The 18,604-nt window shown below is 37.9% G+C and overlaps 2 protein-coding genes across 2 annotated transcripts; both read left to right on the top strand.

Moving 5' to 3' along the window:
* The first annotated feature begins 1,018 nt into the window (after positions 1-1,018).
* Positions 1,019-2,527, top strand: LOC137712298 (uncharacterized). Its single transcript, XM_088685010.1, has 2 exons — positions 1,019-1,890; positions 1,966-2,527. The coding sequence occupies exons 1-2, from the start codon at positions 1,019-1,021 to the stop codon at positions 2,525-2,527; spliced, it is 1,434 nt and encodes a 477-aa protein (XP_088541136.1).
* Positions 2,528-7,757: 5,230 nt separating this feature from the next.
* On the top strand, positions 7,758-13,143 carry LOC137732074 (serine/threonine-protein kinase STY13-like). The gene is made up of 6 exons (XM_068471374.2): positions 7,758-8,340; positions 10,572-10,704; positions 11,250-11,445; positions 11,766-11,887; positions 12,026-12,181; positions 12,496-13,143. Exons 1-6 carry the CDS (start codon positions 8,096-8,098, stop codon positions 12,823-12,825), a joined length of 1,182 nt encoding a protein of 393 aa, XP_068327475.1. The 5' UTR covers positions 7,758-8,095; the 3' UTR covers positions 12,826-13,143.
* The last annotated feature ends 5,461 nt before the right edge of the window (positions 13,144-18,604 follow it).

Raw genomic sequence — 18,604 nt, forward strand, 5'->3', positions numbered from 1 at the left:
ATTCAAGCAAATATATCAAAGGTGTCATAATGGAGAAATTCTCCAACGGAAGTGAGGAGGATTTCAGACTCAGAAGATTTATAAAGTTCTGTATTACGCATCCTTCCCTTTGGGATCGCAACGAAGTTGCGAAGTGGGATCTCACAAGTATGCTGCAAACATCCTGTAATAGAGAGAGGAAGCAAATAAAACATGACGGTATGTCAGTATCACACAATATTTTCTCCTCACGATATGCTGAATTTTACCTTGGTTTGTTGATTATTTGGTTCAAGACACGCTGCACCAACGAACAAAGAAACCCCATTCAAGTACTTCTCGGAGAAGCTGAAGAAGGTGACACAATACAGAAACTTCGCGGTGAGAATGAGGAGGATTTCAGACTCCGAAGATTCATCTGTTGAGATTTAAGCTGCATACAAGCTTAATGTCGAACTGCAGATGACAATCCTGCAGAAAGAAGTGAAGAAAACTCTGAAATCGAAGAGGTGAAGAACTTGCTATTTTTAGCAAGTAGCCGTTTGGTTCAAAATGTGCAACGGTTAGGTTTCTGTTTTTAGAATACTTAGAGCTGGGTTCATATCTGGTTTTTTAATTGTACTGTGTTTCCCATCTTCTTCCAAGTGGATGGATGATATCCTCCAATGTCCATTAATGGCTGGAGAAGAGTTCCTAGGCATCTAGAGTGTAGGTTCTGTTTTTGATCAGAAAAAAGAGTGATATAGTCCTTGTAAAACTTTATGTTTGATATAATGAAAAACACAGACTTTTGACTTCTCATCTTCCTCTCTCGAAGAACTTCAGTTTTTCCTTAAAACCTATTATTCAAGATTCAATCTTTAACGAAGATTATTAATCAAAATACCATGCCAGGTACCATTTTAAACATGGTATCAGAGCTTCTGGTCTGATTCCGAAGAAGGGAGTAAAGCTGTGAGAGAGGTTCCTCCTAGAAAAAGTCCCAGAAGGGATAAATGTGGTTCCTTTATTGGTTGATTCACTGATACTCACTAAGAAAATGGTGGGATCAGGTTCTTCCGGTGGAGACTTACGAACTCCACAGTTCGATGGTGCAAACTACGATTTTTGGGCTGTCAAGATGGAAACTATCCTCATAGCGCATGATCTATGGGATGTAGTGGAACTCGGTGTACAAATGCAGCAAATTCCTGAAGAGGAAGAAGGTTCTGGAGAGGAGGGTAGCGAAGCTGAGCAAATTCCAGTGGAACCACCCACCATCTCCAAAGAAGACATAATAAAAAACGCCAAGGCGTTGAGTCTTATACAAGGAGCTATAACAGATGAGCTTTTTCCTCGTATTAGAAATGAAAAGACTGCAAAAGGGGCTTGGGACATCCTGAGAAGAAAGTTCAGAGGAGATAAAAAGGTAAGAGCTGTGAAACTTCAAGCAGTTAGGGCTGATTTTGAATATATGAGAATGACAGATAGTGAAAACCTAGATGACTATTTGGGAAGGTTTTTTGGAATTGTGAATAATCTGAAGTCTCTTGGTGAAGATGTGACTGAACAAAGAATTGTGCAGAAATTACTGATGAGTCTAAGTAGGAGGTATAAATCCATTGTGTCTATTATTGAGGAAACTCGAGATCTGGATGCTATTAGAGTGGAAGAACTCATTGCATCTGTCAAAGTATATGATAAAAGGGAAGACTTACATGATGAAAGGGATAGATTGACAGGAACTGAAAGGGCTTTTAGTAGTCTCAGAGTTGGAAACAATCAGGTCACTGGCACCTACAAAGGTTCTCAGAATAGGCCAAATCAAAAGTGGCAGGGACAAAACAAGAAGGGATCAAATTGGTCTCCGAGTGGAAACTGGAGCAACAATCCAGGAAGAAATTGGAACAACAGATTCAATTCACAGAACAAGTAAGGGAGCAGTAGTCAAAGTTCTGTGAAACCATAGTGTCAAGTGTGCCAGAAATATCATTTTGGTGTGTGCAGATACAAAGGAAAACCAAAGTGTGGGAAGTGCAATCGTTTTGGTCATATTGCAAAGGACTGTGATGGTCACAAGCAAGTTGCTCACTGTGCAAAGGAAGAAGAAGTAACTACAGGAACCATGTTTTACGCCTGTCACTCATCAACTATGCAAGATAGAAGTGTGTGGTTTGTGGATAGTGCTTGCAGCAACCACATGACATCACAAGAGTCTACCTTAATAAATCTTGACAGATCTGTGACTTGTAAAGTTAAAATGGGCACTGGTGATCTTGTACAAGCAACTGGAAAAGGCACTTTAGTGGTTGAAACTCAGCTTGGGAAAAGATATATCAATGAAGTATTGCTGGTTCCTGGCTTGGATGAAAACTTACTAAGTGTAGGTCAAATGATGGAGCATGGCTACTATGTCCTATTTGGGGGTAATATGGCAGTGATCTTTGATGATAGCAGTCTGAACAATGTTGTAGCAAAAGTGATCATGGCAGGAAATCGATGTTTTCCTCTTTCACTGGAATCCATAACCCCTGCAGCAAGAAAAACTTCTATGGTTGAAGATTCATAGATATGGCACAGAAGACTTGGACATTTGAACTTTAACAGCATGAAAAAGATGCAGCAGAAGGAAATGGTGGTTGGACTACCTGTTTTGACAGAAATGAGAGATGTGTGTGAAGGTTGTGTATCAGGCAAGCATCACAGAGAATCTTTTGACAAAGGAAAAGCATGGAGAGCAAGCTGCCCACTTGAATTGGTGCATACAGATTTGTGTGGACCTATGCAAAATGAGTCCATTGGAGGAAATATGTACTTCATCACATTCATTGATGATTTCTCAAGAATGTGTTGGGTATACTTTCTCAGAAACAAATCTGATACCTTCAATGTGTTCAAAAAATTCAAAGTTTTTGTTGAACTGCAAAATGGGTTCAATTTAAAGAAGCTAAGGAGTGATAGAGATGGTGAATACACCTCAAATGAGTTTCTAGATTACTATGCAAGCATGGGAATGGAGAGGCAACTGACTATTGCCTACTCTCCTGAGCAAAATGGAGTTGCTGAAAGGAAAAATAGATCGATTGGTGAGATGGCAAGGTCTATGATGGTTGAGAAATGAATGCCTGTAGAATTCTGGGCAGAAGCTGTAAGCACAGTTGTGTACCTTCAAAATAGATGTTTTACAACATCTGTTCTATACAAAACTCCTTTTGAAGCATTCACAGGTAGAAAGCCTGGAATCAAGCACCTGAAAGTTTTTGGTTGTGTATGCTATACTCATGTTTCGTCACATTTGAGGCACAAGTTTGATGAAAAGTCTAGGAAAGGAGTCTTCATGAGATATGGGAGCTGTGAAAAAGGATATAGAGTATATGATCTGCAATCTAAAAAGATAGTACTCTCAAGAAATGTAATTTTCAGTGAAAAACAGTCATGGAATTGGAAAAATGATCAAGTGGAGCCTACCTCAACTCATTTCAATCTTGAAGGATTTGATTATGAAGAAGAAGTTAGAGAGGAACAAACTGATGAATTCCAGTATAACAGTGTTGGAAGTTCTCATTCAAACACTGTTACTCATGAGTCAGTTGAGGACAATGGTGGAAATCACAGTCAAGGCTCCACACCAAGCTCCACTCCAGTGAAGTTGAAAACTCTAGAAGATATATATGCAAGGTGTCACATGTGCATTATAGAACCTGAGACTTATCGAGAAGCAGCAAGTGATTTAGCTTGGCAAGAAGCTATGAATGCAGAATTGGAAATGATTGAGAAGAACAATACTTGGGAACTTGTTGAGAGACCTGTTGATAAACCTGTTATATGTGTGAAATGGGTGTTTAAAACTAAATTGAATTTGGATGGAACAGTTCAAAAACACAAAGCCAGACTTGTAGCAAAGGGGTATGCACAGAAACCAGGGATTGACTACAATGAAACTTTTGCACCTGTGGCAAGATTAGACACAATTTGAACTCTCATTGCCTTAGCAGCACAAAAGGGATGGAAGTTGTTTCAACTGGATGTTAAATCTGCGTTTCTGAATAGTGTGCTTGATGAAGAAGTGTATGTTGAGCAGCCTGAAGGTTTTGAGTTGGAAAATGCAGGTCAAAAGGTCTATAAGTTAAGGAAGGCTTTATATGGACTTAAACAGGCACCTAGAGCCTGGTACAGTGAAATTGATGCTTATCTCTCTCTCTCTGTGTAAATTCAAAAGAAGTACAAGTGAAGCCACCCTATACACAAGATCTGATGATGAAGGAGGGTTGATAATTGTCTCAATATATGTTGATGACATTATCTATACTGGAAGCAGTGACAAGATGATTTGTGAGTTCAAAAAGGAGATAATGCAGAAATATGAAATGTCGGATCTTGGTCTCCTGCATCATTTCCTTGGTATGGGGATATTACAAACTGATCAAGGTGTATTTATTCACCAAAGTAAGTATGCCAAATCACTACTTGAGAAATTTGGGCTTGAAGATTGCAAACCTGTGTCCATTCCCTTATCTACTGGTGAAAAACTTAAAAATGTGGATGGGAGTGAGTTGGCAGATGAAGGGCTTTACAGAAAAATAGTGGGAAGCTTGCTGTACTTAACAGCAACTAGACCTGACCTTATGTATGCTGCAAGTCTGTTATCAAGGTTTATGAATGGTCCAACTAAGAAGCATCTGGGAGTTGCAAGAAGGGTACTGAGATATGTGCAAGGGACCTTAAACTATGGCATTGAATATGTGAAAGACAAGTCTGCAATCCTCATTGGTTTCTGTGATGCAGATTGGGCAGGCAGTGAAGATGATAGCAGAAGCACTTCTGGCTATGCTTTCAGTTTTGGCAGTGGGGTATTTTCTTGGGCCTCTGTGAAACAAAACACAGTTGCACTGTTAACAGCTGAAGCTGAGTATGTTTCACCAGCTGAGGCAACTGCATAGTCAATTTGGTTGAGATTTGTTCTTGATGACTTTGGGGAAATGCAAACTGAGGCAACACCTTTATTTTGTGACAATATGTCAGCAATTTCTATGGTCAAAAACCCTGTATTTCATCAGAGAACTAGACATATAAACAGGCGATATCATTTCATAAGGGAAGCTCTGCAAGAAAGGATGATCAATGTGCAGTTCTGCAGAAGTGAAGAACAACTTGCAGACATATTTACAAAAGCTTTGCCAAAAGATAGATTTAATCAGTTGAGATTGAGACTTGGAGTGAAGCCAGTAAGCAGCTTAGGAGAGGCTGTTGAGATTTAAGCTACATACAAGCTTAATGTCGAATTGCAGATGACAATCCTGTAGAAAGAAGTGAAGAGAACTTTGAAATCGAAGAGGTGAAGAACTTGCTATTTTTAGCAAGTAGCCGTTTGGTTCAAAATGTGCAACGGCTAGGTTTCTGTTTTTAGAATACTTAGAGCTGGGTTCATATCTGGTTTTTTAATTGTACTGTGTTTCCCATCTTCTTCCAAGTGGATGGATGATATCCTCCAATGTCCATTAATGGCTGGAGAAGAGTTCCTAGGCATCTAGAGTGTAGGTTCTGTTTTTTATCAGAAAAAAGAGTGATATAGTCCTTGTAAAACTTTATGTTTGATATAACGAAAAACACAGACTTTTGACTTCTCATCTTCCTCTCTCGAAGAACTTCAGTTTTTCCTTAAAACCTATTATTCAAGATTAAATCTTTAACGAAGATTATTAATCAAAATACCATGCCAGGTACCATTTCAAACATCATCAAGTTGTTTGAACAACTTCAAGTCAGCTCCCAAGAGTATATCGTTAAATATATTCTGAAAACGTTACTGGATAATATCCTTGAATATTGCAAATTCGTTCCAAGTGCTGAGGCGGCATACGCGTCTACCTACTGGTTTGAAGAAGATCTTCCCTTTGTTCATGAATTCATGAAGGTCAAAACTCCAAATCTAAGGGGAGGAGGAGGAGGAGGAGGAGGAACCGCAATTACACAAGGAAGTCAGGGGACAAGTCAACAGTCGGGTCGATGATTTGCAACAATGCACGAGTAAAGAAATCTTCAAATCATAGAACTACATAAAAATTAAGGCAGACTTTACTACTGCACCAAATTCCAACACATGCAGTTGCTTCAAGCTGATTTTACAATTTACATGTACCTTGGTTTTTGTATCTGTTTACTGCTCTAATGAAATTAGTTTCACTATAAAAATGGTTCCTCCCTAGCAATGTCCTAATTGCTTCATTAATGTTTTTATTAATATGATTAAAAAAATCTTAGTAAAGCTTGCAGTATAACCCCAGCATCTTACCTCTTTTCTTCACTCACATCGAACCCTTCCTCCTTGTCCTAAACATGGATTTATGAGGTACTACTAGGCCCAAACGCCATTACCAACTAATTAATTATACAACACCTGCTACTTAAAGCAAAACTATGATAGGTAAGACCTGATACAAGTAATAATGTCATCGAGTTGCAACTCCAAAGACCCAAATTAGACAACGTAAGTTATTGAAGAGAGAGTCATGTTAACATTGTCTCGTGTAGTTATGTGTGAGCGCGTGACGAAATATCAACTACAAATGTGCTTACATGATTCAATAGTTGGCAGTTAGCACCAAAGCTTAATGAACCACTAAAGTCAGCATGTTTTAATTGCGTCATGCAAAAATTACGCGTCCACACAAGACTAACACTAGCAGTATATGTCACCAGTCACACCATGTTTTATTTACAAGAAAAAGCAAAGAAGAACAATTTACCTACAGACTTAATTTGATCTTATCCGTACATCCAAATGTAGGTGGAATCAGACGTATTACTGTGTAAACATATCACCAACTGCACAAAATTTAAAAGAAAGGTAAATTGGCAGCTATATCATCCCATATTATTATTTTGAGTAATGAGTAACACCCAATTTCCTCTCATATATACCATCCACGACATGGCCCAACATGCTTCCCATTACATTATCGTTCATCTCAAATTGATTAATTTGAAACGAAAATTTAATGTCTTTTTCACAATATTCAGTCATTCACACAAAATTCTCTAGAAAAAATGCGACCTACTTTAGCAACAACGTAAGCTACATATGTTTTATTTTTTATTTTGGTTTCCTGCTAAACATTATAATGTTGACCTACACTGCCTTGGTTAGTAAATTTGTTATTTGAAAATAGAACTTATTTCTGTACCAAACATACAAGATCTGTTCCCGAAACATCCAACCATTCACAAACAACGTACTTGTGGAAAAAAAATTAGTATGACACCAGGGCACATACTACGTACATTTGATTCAAAATTGGTATAATAACCAGCACATACATAATTTTCATTAACGTGCGACATATTTGTGACCCAAAATTAGAATACTAATTAGCACATGCAAAGCTATCATTCAAGTACGACTTATGTTTGAATCAATATTAGTATACTAATCAGCGTATACTAACTTTCATTCACATTCGACGTACGTATGAACCAAAATTAATATAATAATTGACAAGTACAATGCTTTCATTAATATAAACCATGTGTAAAAACTATAACTAATAACAAATCCGCACATTCAAACTTTTATTAACGTTCATGATACATACAGTCATCAATTAGAATAATCACAGCACATACAAAGCTTTCGTTCACGTACAACGTACCCAAAAACTAAAATGGTATGCCAGTATATAATTATTTCTGAAATTTACATTATGGCAGGCGCACACCCCTAAACTTCCATTTTTCCTCGAAATTTCCATGAGTAAAATACTGGCCCCAAGTCTTATCCAACGAAACCGAAAACAGAAAGAAACGGGGCTGGACCCACAAAAAATCGCCTCCTTGTCAACGCGGCAACCTGAAACCCAACCCCACGCGACGGCCCCGCAGCGAATGGAAGCTCCCGAAATTTAATTATTTAATTTTTTTTCCCAAAAATGCGGGAGAGGTTTGCTAAGTTTTCCCTCGCATTTCTCGCACAGCATTTAAATGGACACATAATTTTTCCATTTATATGATTTTCGGGTGTTAATTTTTCGACTATATAATTTGGTTTTTAATTCTCCCAAAAACCCACTTTCTTGGACTCTGTCTTTATCGCTTCCTTTCTCTCTCTCTAGCTTTCTCTCTCTAACTCACTTTGAGCAAAATGCAAATAGCAGCAGAAGTAGTACTGGGGGTGTCACCAATGGAGGGAGAGGAAAGCGTGTTCATCGACCTGTACACGAAAGACCCTGCTGAAAACACAGGAAGCGGCGGCGAGGGGAAGGGAGCTGCGGCGGGGAAGGCCAGCTCCGCCTTCAAATTCGACCCCAGCATTCTGATTGACCCGAGCTGCATCAAGATTGGTTCTGTGCTCGGAGAAGGGCGCGGAGCTATTGTTTATGAGGGATTGTGGGTCCCGTTAACACTTTTCTTCTCTGTATCTGTTTGCTTTGTGTTATTTTTATCCTTGGGTTTTTGCTTCTTGATTTAGGTTGCTCACATTGTTTGTATGTTCTTGAATTGTGGTGCTTTTTTCAGTGCTGGTTTGTTTGAGTTGGTGTTTTTGCTTTGCTTTGGTGTTTGAGTTGTGTTAGTCTTCAAAATCGGGGTTTATTTTTCCGTTAAACCCTTTTGAGGGTTTATGGTGGCAAGTGTTGATTTTTATTCCACTGAACACTATCTATATCAGGATTTCTTTTTCCCTCCATGGCAAAGGATCAAACTTGGAAAATTTTCCGGCTTAGTGAGTGTGGGAAGAGCCCTTTAGAAAAAATTCATTTTTGCAGGTGAGCCAGATGCCGAGTCTACCTCTGCCAAGTTCCTCTTTCTAGGCGATCTTGGAGTTGTGGTTCTCATAATTGATAAACGCTTTTCTAGGTTTTGGATTTGAAATCTCTGCCATTGGTACATTTGTCGTATAATGTTAATGTGGAATCATTTTGAATCTTCATTAAATTTTGAACTGGAGGGTTCCTTCAGGGAGTAATCTTATATCAATGTTTGTTAGATTTTGATTACGGTCTTTACTAGGAGAACACATATAAAGTATAGCATTGTTGATAATCGTTACTGAGAGAGATCATCGGGCTTTAACTGCTTTCGATAAATGCTCCAAAGTTGATCTGATCACTCTGGATTTTGGAGTACATTTATTATTAAGCGTAGAAGGGATAAAATTTTCGTAAATGTAGATTCGACTGATCGTGATTGTGAATGCTTCAAAATGGGATGTTGACATTCTGCATTTGGAGTCTATCATTTGTTAGCTTAAGAGGGTTTACGGTTTAGGATGAATAGAAAATTTCATTATGATAGGTTTGGTTTAGTTGTAATTGTCCAATAGCGGGCGAGTCCTCCCATATTTGTCTGCAAGACATCAGGCTGTCGCGACTAGTGGTCTCATGTACGATGAGTTCTTTAATGAATTACTCTAGCGATAGTACATTAGATAGGGAGATACGTAATTATGTGTGGTAGGTTGCAAATGGGAAATCATTGGTTATATATGGCAGGTATTCTCCCATTTTTAATTTGGAGGCACTGCCCTCTTTATGTTTCAGTAGCCTGGGGATTGGGAGATGGGGTGGTGAGGGGGGTCCTAGAAGCCATTGGTTCGATTGTCCCTTCAATCATTTAGATCATCCACATTGTTCCTTTACTCCTCTGGATCGTATAACTTTTTTTCGTTTAATTCTTTGGATCACCTGATTACTAGGGTACACCTAAGCATATACAGTGGAACTGTTTAAACATAGATCCTTTTTAGTATTTTTCTTTCTCACACTTGAACTCTTCTCAGGATAAAAATGTTTTCTTATCCCTTCATGAGATTATCATTGTTTGACTTGGTGGTCTTCAAGGATGTAATAATCAGTTAAGGAGACCAGATTACTGTTGGATTTTTAAGTTTAGATATAAAAATTAGTAAAGAAATCAACACTTTTAGGCAGGTCAAGGACAGAGAGAATTATAGTCTGATATGTGGACTTTGGTGATGTGATATCAGTTGTGACCAGATTATTCTTTACAGTATCAGATTTAGATATAAAGACATGTTAGAGAATCAACAGGTTTAAGGCAAGTCTTCTGAACAGGTGGAAAATGAGAGATAGTCGAAGAGAATTGGGATGTGTAGTGTTTGCAAGGTTAGTGTAATTTATGCACGAAAAGACAATTTATAAATATAGCTGTCAGGGTAATTATTTTGAATCATAGAAGTGAAGTTGCCCTACGTTGATCGGAATGTAAAAGAAGGATATCTTTAGATGTTTTTTCCTTGGCCAGGCCTTTTCAAAGATTCATTGACATGGTTTATTTCCTACTTATCCTATTTATTATACCTGAAGGTTAATTCCTGGGCAAGCAAGCAGTCCGGCGTAGATGTCATTTACAGAAACTTTATCCCTTTGTTGCCATGCATGAAAAGCATTAATGATCAATGGCAACATTAGATGTTTGTGGCGGGGTTAATTTTGTGAAATCTATTAATATGAGATGACATCTTACTTGTATGCTAAATGTAATAAATCGATCATATGTTCTTTTTGTGTATGTAAGTCATAATCTATGTGTTGTTCTATGCTGAGGAATTTTATGTCCTGGATTTTAGACTGCTGAAGCTTTCAAAATTATGTTTCTAGGTACCAATCCAAGCCTGTTGCTGTAAAAATTATACGGCCACCCAAAACAAAATATGTTAGTCTTGATCGTCAAGAAAAATTTCACCGGGAAGTATCAATGCTTTCGAAGGTGAAACATGACAATATTGTCAAGGTATGGTGCCCATTCCTCTTATTTCTTCTTATGCCTGCATTGTTTATTAATATATTATCTACCCTCGTCATTTCTGGGAAATCATTCTCCCCTTGCAAGGGACTTTTCTTTTGTATGGTATGAGTTCTATACTATTCTTAGTTTTGGTTTAGAATAATAATATCCTTATGCAAATTGACCTTTGGTTTCAAGAAATATATTTCTTCAATTTATATCCAGGTCAGATGAAATTGTGGCCTGAGGAAATGAAATCACTGCGCTTCTGTTCCTAAATTAGCATTCAATTTACGATCCTGTTAATTTCAGCAAGCTGGTTGCACAAGTAATTTAAACTATGATGGATGTAGCTCCATTTAATGAATAAGATTTTAAGTTTTTGGTTTTTATATCTTTCAGTTTTACCATCCTTCACCCTCTAAATATATCTAGATTTGTATCAGCGTAACGTATTCAATCAGTTTACAATACTCATTTTTCTGATGTGTGTATTTTCATGGTCAATGCCCCTAGTGCATATACTCATAAAAATCAATGCTCTGAAATAGTTCGTAGGCGCATGCTTTGAACCTTCGATGATAATTCTTACTGAGCTTCTGAGAGGAGGTAACCTCCAGAAGTACCTATGGGAAAGGCGCCCCAGAACACCTGATCTCAAGTGTTCAATAAGTTTTGCAATGGATGTCTGTCGAGCTATGGAATACATGCATGCAAATGGCATCATCCACCGTGACCTGAAACCAGGTTATTTTTCATTTTCCTTGTACTTCCCTTTTGTTCTAGTTGTTTTAGTTTACTTTGAAAAGAGGACCAACTGATCAGGCGTTTCGCTTGGCTACATGTCCCACTTATAAGTTATAACTGTAAATGAGTTCATTTGTTGATCCACAAAAACATTTACTCATTTTTAGTTTTGAACATTTGCTAGAAATGCATTGGTAAATTCATCGTGCTTTCTTTTGCTTTTGCATACTCATCTCAGTTCTAATTCTTGAATGTTAGGGTTGAAACATCATTTACCGGAGGAATTTAGTTCTAACTGATACTCTTCTTCTTTTCCCCAGCCAACCTGCTTCTTACAGAAGACCTGAACATGATAAAGGTGGCCGACTTCGGCCACGCTAGAGAAGAAATATCCGGGGCCATGACCTCGGAGGCGGGCACTTACAGATGGATGGCTCCCGAGGTGCAATTTTTTTTGTTGTTCTTCCTTCATTATTCATGCATATACTGCAAAATATATTTACACACACACACACGTGGTCGCACACACATATGTATATTCTTAATATGGCTAATTTTATTTTTCTTATTATCTGAATAGCTATTCAGCACAGAGCCAGTTCCAAAAGGATCAAAGAAGGAATACGATCACAAGGCTGACGTGTACAGCTTCTCGATAGTTCTATGGGAACTGATCATAAACCAAACTCCTTTCTCCGGACGGACTAATATAATAGTTGCATATGCAGCAGCGAACGTAAGTCCTACGAATGACATTCAAACAGAAACGGATAGAACAGAAACCCGAAAATCTATCGAATAGCTATTGAAAGTCCTTGAATACTTCATATCTATTATCTTTTAAATCTTTGTTGACTTCTATTTTATGGTGCTTGATTGTTTTGAGCTGCCTTGAGATGACTAACAACATTGTATGCTAGCTGACGTTTTGGATTGAAATTTTTTTGAGTTTGAGTTTGATTTTGCTGGGGATGGACTGAGTGTAACATGAAAAAACTATTTTCTGAAGTTAAATGACTGTTGGTGGATGACTTCCCTTCGTGCTTTCAGAAAATACGGCCAGAGCTGGATGACATTCCTCAAGATCTCATTCCACTCCTGGAGTCCTGTTGGGCCGACGACCCAAAGATCCGACCTGAGTTCATGGAGATCACAAGCCATCTTTCCAACTACCACAAACAACTGTGTGCGGCTGAGTTGGAACCTCCAGCAGTCAATGTGCCGGAATCTGAACCTCAAGACAGCAACTTGAAGGAAGAAGAGCCTCCCAGAGTCCACGCGAATGACAAGTCCGAAGAGAAAAAGAAAGTTAAAAGGCGAAAGAAGTGCAGATCAAGTTTCTTCTTCTTTTGCTGTCGACCTGTAGCAGTGCATGAGTGATCGGTTATTTGCTAAAGTTTTGTAGGATACACAGTAGAACCACAGGTATATTGATTAGGGTAGACACAGCCAGGGATTCTGAGCTGAACTGTTGTTCTGTAACTTGTGTTACAAGCAACTGTACAGATACATCGTGGTAGGAACCCCGTAGAATATTATTAGATAGAGAGTAGGATACAAAGCTTTGAAAGAAACAAAAAAGAAGTTTGTAGTTGTTTTGGCAGTCGGATATTTCTCCAAAGCTGGCTTGCTTCTCAAGCAATCTCAGATTTTGGTAATGAATTGTTAATGTGATCAGTCACAGTGACTCTTCTTTTCTGATGGTTGAATTGCTGGTTCTGATGAAATTACTTCACTTTCTTGTCGGTGTACAAATTTTGGGTGGAAAGTAGGGTTTCAGATAAGGATTTTGCTTCCCTTTTTTTGTGGGCGGCTTAGTGGTGTTATCTTATATGTTGACTAACTCATCACATGATTCACATCATTGTGAATTTTGTAAAGACCTATTTTGAGTGTCCAAATGACTTAAGAGTTCAAAATGTTTTCAGAAGTAGACTTTATACGGTAAAGAAGATACACAAGCGTTTGAATAAATATCGATCATCTTTATGTTTATGCATTTATAATTGCGTCATGTTCATATATGAACACGAGTTGATCAACACATATATCAATCCAACAATACAATAATCATATTTTACACAAAAAAATTGAGAAGTTATTAGTCAAACAATTGTAATCAAGTTATGACAGCTCTTAGATCTTATATTCATGCAAGTTTTGAGTCATATAAGATGTCAATTACTGTTTGAAATACAAAAATGCGCCAACAATTTTTCAAACAAAAAAAAAAAAAAAAAAAAAATAGGAATTTCCTGACATCCTCTACTCTTTGAAATTTTTGGCCTCACATGTAAGTTTTATTTATGTGAACAACTTGGCTTCTTAAGATCGAGCATGAGTTTCTTCTCAAGATACTTCATGAGCAATTCATCAAATTTGGTACTTATGATCAAAATTGTTCATATTTTAAAATTACTATGTAAAGATAAGCTCTGCAAAAAGTTAATAAAATATGAGAACTTTGAGTCATCAAATTGTATAAAAATAGAGAGAATAATTCGGTAAAAGAATTACAAACCGTGTATCTATTTTCTGCAGTTGATTGACTAAACCGTCTTATTTTCAATTAATTTTTTGCAGAAATGATATTTACATAATGATTTATCATAAGAACGGTTTTGATCATAAGTTCTGTGAACCAGTCACAAAAAATCTTGAGAAAAAAGCCAAGTTTTATTTATCCAGTACATCATGTAATAATAAATTTTTTGGCAAGTAAAGAGAGGAAAATAAAATTGAGAAAGTGCGTCATAAGTATTTGGTCTTATTATTTCACACTTTTTAAGTTTGAGATGATTTTCAAAACAGGTCATGAGATTCTAAATTTTGTCAATTTAATAAATTAACAAAAAAATCAATTCATACGAAAACATGAATTGAAATAATTCCAACATGTTGCAGTCATATTTAGAATATGAATGTAATTATGTAAATCCTAGTGTATCTAGGGATATATTGGAATATTCCTTTTAGTAGTTATTATTCTATTAAAGTTGTAATCATGTTAGGATAAGGATTTAACGTATCATATTACTATAAATAAAGACACAATAGGGTGATACAACACACATCTCACAATTAAATCTCTTTCTTCTCTTTCTTGCCTCCGGCCTCTCTCACTCTTTAGTCCTAAAAATAGTTCAATCAAATAGGCTTACGACACGTTATCAGCATGATCTTACCAGAAGTTAAGGAACTGAAGGATCGTAGAAGGAGGCTTTCTTCTACAAAATTTAAAGGTTTTTACTTGTTTTTTGCTAATCAGGTACGCTTAAAATAAAGTAAGATATTTGAAATGTCCACGAAGCATGAGAACATTCCCCATGATGTATGAACCCCTATATTTATATTTTCATTCCGATATATAAATAAATTAGAAGCAATTTAGGGTTCTTAAAACCCTGGAAAAGTCAGAAAAAAAAACTGGGAATTATACGGCATGGTTGTGGCTCGATGCCATGCCGCCGTAGGCACCATCGTCAACCACTACAGCTGGCCTGTAGCCTATCCATATAAAGCAAAAATGGGAATGGCGTCGTTTGACATCTTGGACCACATGGCAGCAGCCCTTTAAGCTTTATTGCCCACATAAAACAACCCAGGGCGAGGGTACTCACGGGTCTGCAGCCCCAGCCCAACTCGAGAAGGTCTGAAGCTTTCTTGGACCTATCCTATGCATCCTTGGCCTAACACCAACAGCCCAGAGCTGCTGGACCTTCTATCCCGTGCCTAGGCCTGCCGGCAGCAAGCCTGTTCTTGTTGGGCTTCGCCCATGCCTTGGCCCAACTCGCTAGCAACCTTTGTGCTACTGGGCTTGACTTGCCCCAGCCTAAAAACCCAAAACCCAGCCTCGGCTGGGCTTCCATGCACCAACCTGTAGGCTAGCACACGTTCGGCCTGCACATGTGCCTTGTTTTTTGCCCAAACCAGCAGCACTTGCTGCTAAGCTCACCCAGACCACACGACCCAGAGGTCTGCAGCCTTCCCGAGGCCCAATAACCTACAGCCAAACTACACGGCTTGTCCTCGCGTCCCTATTTTTTGGCTGGGCCAAGTCCTTTCTTTAGATTCAATGCCAATTTTTGGCATGCCCACATTATAACTCATACCTAAATATTTTTTTTTGGGGTACTTTGGGTTACGCCAATTAATTCTAATTTAATTATCACTTGGTTTATCACCAACCGAAGTTAATATGACCTGTTTGTCATTATTTTGCTTCCAGGATCGACCCTGTTTGGTTTCGATCTATTGAATTAATTAAAAATGACATGCAGTCTATTAATCTGATAATTAATCCAAAATTATTGACCTGAAGATCACTTTTGGACATTAACGATTCAATAATTTATTTTTCTACTTTGAACCATTGACATCCTTTCATAGTCCCAAAGCTCTCACACTTGAGTTCTCGAAGTAACTCAAATCCACTACACTTAAATCAGCATGTTGCATTCTATGTTCTTGCAGGAACCTCTACTTTATGAACTAATTGTTCATAAAATTAAATTGAGTCTGTAGTCTCATATTTAGTGCCTTTGAAACCCGAAGTTTTCATTTAAAACTGACCACATGAAACCTGTAGCTTTCATGTTTAAATTAAACCAATACATGTCTATAGAACCCCAATGTTCTACGATGTATTTCTATAGAAACTGCTAGAAGTGGGTTCACTCTGGAACAAGCTCGATTTATTGTACCCTACCAGAAGTGGGTTCACTCTGCCAGAAGTGTATTTCTAACCACGTTTTATTGTACCCTTTGTTTTAGGGATATGTCGAACTTGAACAAGCTCGATTTCACTACTCTGGAAGTATCTGGAAGAAACTGCCAGAAGTGGGTTCAAGACGTGAAGCTCAATCTTACTGCAAAGGGTATTAAAGCCACCATCGAGGAACCTACTGACGCCAACCCCGTCGATAAAGCTCAGAAAGCTACTACAATGATCTTTATTTAAAGACATATCTATGATGCACTGCAGATTGAGTCTCACTGAGGAGGACCCATGCACCATCTGACTAATCGTTTTAATCACCAGAAGACATTTACTTGCCTGAAGCAAGACACGACTGGTAGCATTTACACTTCCAAGACTTTAAATCTGTGAATGAATACAACTCTGAAGTTTGTAGAATCCGATCATTATTTAAGTTTTGTAAAGTGGACTTAACAGATGCAGATTTCCTGGAAAAGACCTATTTGACCTTCCATGGCACCAATATTGTTTTGCAGTAATAATATAAGGCACAAAAGTTCACCAAATTTTCAGATTAAATCTCTATTTTACTTCTCACTGAAAAGCAGAACCAGCTTTTGATGAGAAATCATCAAGCTCAACCCATTGGCTCGAACGCTTCACCTAAAGCGCATGCGACCAATTATAGCATCCACAAATGACAAAAAAATCATCGTGGCTGTGGTTATAGGCGGCAAGCCCACCCATAGGCCCAAAGTCAATAGAGCCAAGGCCTACCAAAGGAAGAAAATTTGACCCAAAAGCACCAATCCCTTGCACTTAAGGCCCTAAACTTTAAGAACAAGGGAAAAATTACCGTTTAATCAGCTTCCACTGAAATGGATATGTGCTATCGATGTGGATCAAAGGATTATTGGTCACGCGTATGGTCGTTCAGACTCTAGATGCTAAACTAGATCTTTTCTATCCTAAAGAGGATGAGGAAGAGATTTTGGAGCCTAAAGTTCCATAACTAAGGGTAATTTGTGCTTTATTGTACTTGACTTAATGCACTAGACCTGACATCTCATTTGCTATTAATCTTTTGGCTAGATACAGCAATGCACCTACACGCAGACACTAGGATGGTGTTAAAGACATTTTTCGCTACCTTAAGGGTATGGCGGATTTGGGTTTGTTCTACACCTAAGAATCCTTGAGAGGAGTCGCTGCCCCCTCCCTCGGTCATCCAGTTGATTCCCGCCTTGTTGGTTACACAGATACTGGTTATCTGTCTAACCTATATAGGGTACGTTCTCAAACGGGCTATGTCTTTACCATTGGAGACACCGTTATATCTTAGAGGTCTACCAAGCAAACGCTAGTTGCGACTTTTTCGAACCATGTTGAGATCCTCGCCTTGCATGAAGCATCGCGTGAGTGCTTTTGGTTGAGAGCAGTCATGAAACATATTCGAAGCAATAGTGGTCTTACTACTGTCATTGACCTAGCTACGACGATCTTTGAAGACAATGTAGCATGTATCGAGCAAGGGATATAACGCTGAAGTTCTTTTATTCTCACTAGCAACAACAACATTAGAACATTGAAGTCAAGCAAATCCGTTCCCAGGACAACCTGGCCGATCTCTTTACTAAGTCATTGCCCAAGTCTACTTTTCAGAAGCTCGTCCAAGGAATTGGTATGCGTAAATTATTTGAGTTGAATTGCTTGTAGTTCTCTTATTTGGAAGTTATGTATAACTCAGGGGGAGTATCTTGAAGCATACTCAATTGAACTTTATGTACTATTGTTCCTACGATTAGGAGCATTTTTCCTACTGGGTTTTTGCTACCTAATGAGGTTTTGATGAGTCACCAATCCTGGGATGATCATACTCCGTTGAGTTCACTACTTTTGTCCTGGTTGACGTTTGTTTTAGATATTATGCATACTTCTCACTTTTCTCTTTAGTCTATGAGTTTTCACTTGCCTTAGGTTTACCATAATGAAGTTTTGTGAGTTTTACTACCAATGCATACTTTCTTTATATTAGAGACTCGCATTTGCCTGTTGTGCCGACGATTTCATTAACTGTTCTACCTTAATTGCTAAAGATCTGATACGATGTTTTGTTTGAGTTTTCCACACCCAAGGGGGAATGTTGCAGTTATATTTAGAATAGGTATGTGATTGTGTAAATCCTAGTGTATATAGAGATATCTTGAAATATTCTTTCTAGTAGTTATTATCCTATTAGAATATGGCTACAGCGCGTATTTGCTATTAGCTTATTTATTTATTAAATCTCTCTCTTCTCTCTCTTGCCACCGGCCTTTCTCTCTCATATAGTTCAGTCAAATAAACTTGCAACACAACATTTATGATACAAAATAAAAAAATGAAAATTCATTATCTATTTTTAAAATTACACTCTGAAATGCAGTTAATTCGGAAGTATTGTTCACCTAAAAATAAATA

Source organism: Pyrus communis, chromosome 15, assembly GCF_041283825.1.
Source record: "Pyrus communis isolate YQ-2024b chromosome 15, ASM4128382v1, whole genome shotgun sequence".
Classification (NCBI taxonomy): Eukaryota; Viridiplantae; Streptophyta; class Magnoliopsida; order Rosales; family Rosaceae; genus Pyrus; species Pyrus communis.

What these genes read in the sequence shown, in the direction of transcription:
- LOC137712298 (XM_088685010.1), top strand. Translation starts at nt 1,019, where the DNA reads ATGGTGGGATCAGGTTCTTCCGGTGGAGACTTACGAACTCCACAGTTC. An exon ending in AGATTCAATTCACAGAACAA is followed by an intron (nt 1,891 to 1,965) that starts GTAAGGGAGCAG and finishes TGGTGTGTGCAG; the next exon opens with ATACAAAGGAAAACCAAAGT.
- LOC137732074 (XM_068471374.2), top strand. Translation starts at nt 8,096, where the DNA reads ATGCAAATAGCAGCAGAAGTAGTACTGGGGGTGTCACCAATGGAGGGA. An exon ending in CCACCGTGACCTGAAACCAG is followed by an intron (nt 11,446 to 11,765) that starts GTTATTTTTCAT and finishes TCTTTTCCCCAG; the next exon opens with CCAACCTGCTTCTTACAGAA. An exon ending in TTGCATATGCAGCAGCGAAC is followed by an intron (nt 12,182 to 12,495) that starts GTAAGTCCTACG and finishes TCGTGCTTTCAG; the next exon opens with AAAATACGGCCAGAGCTGGA.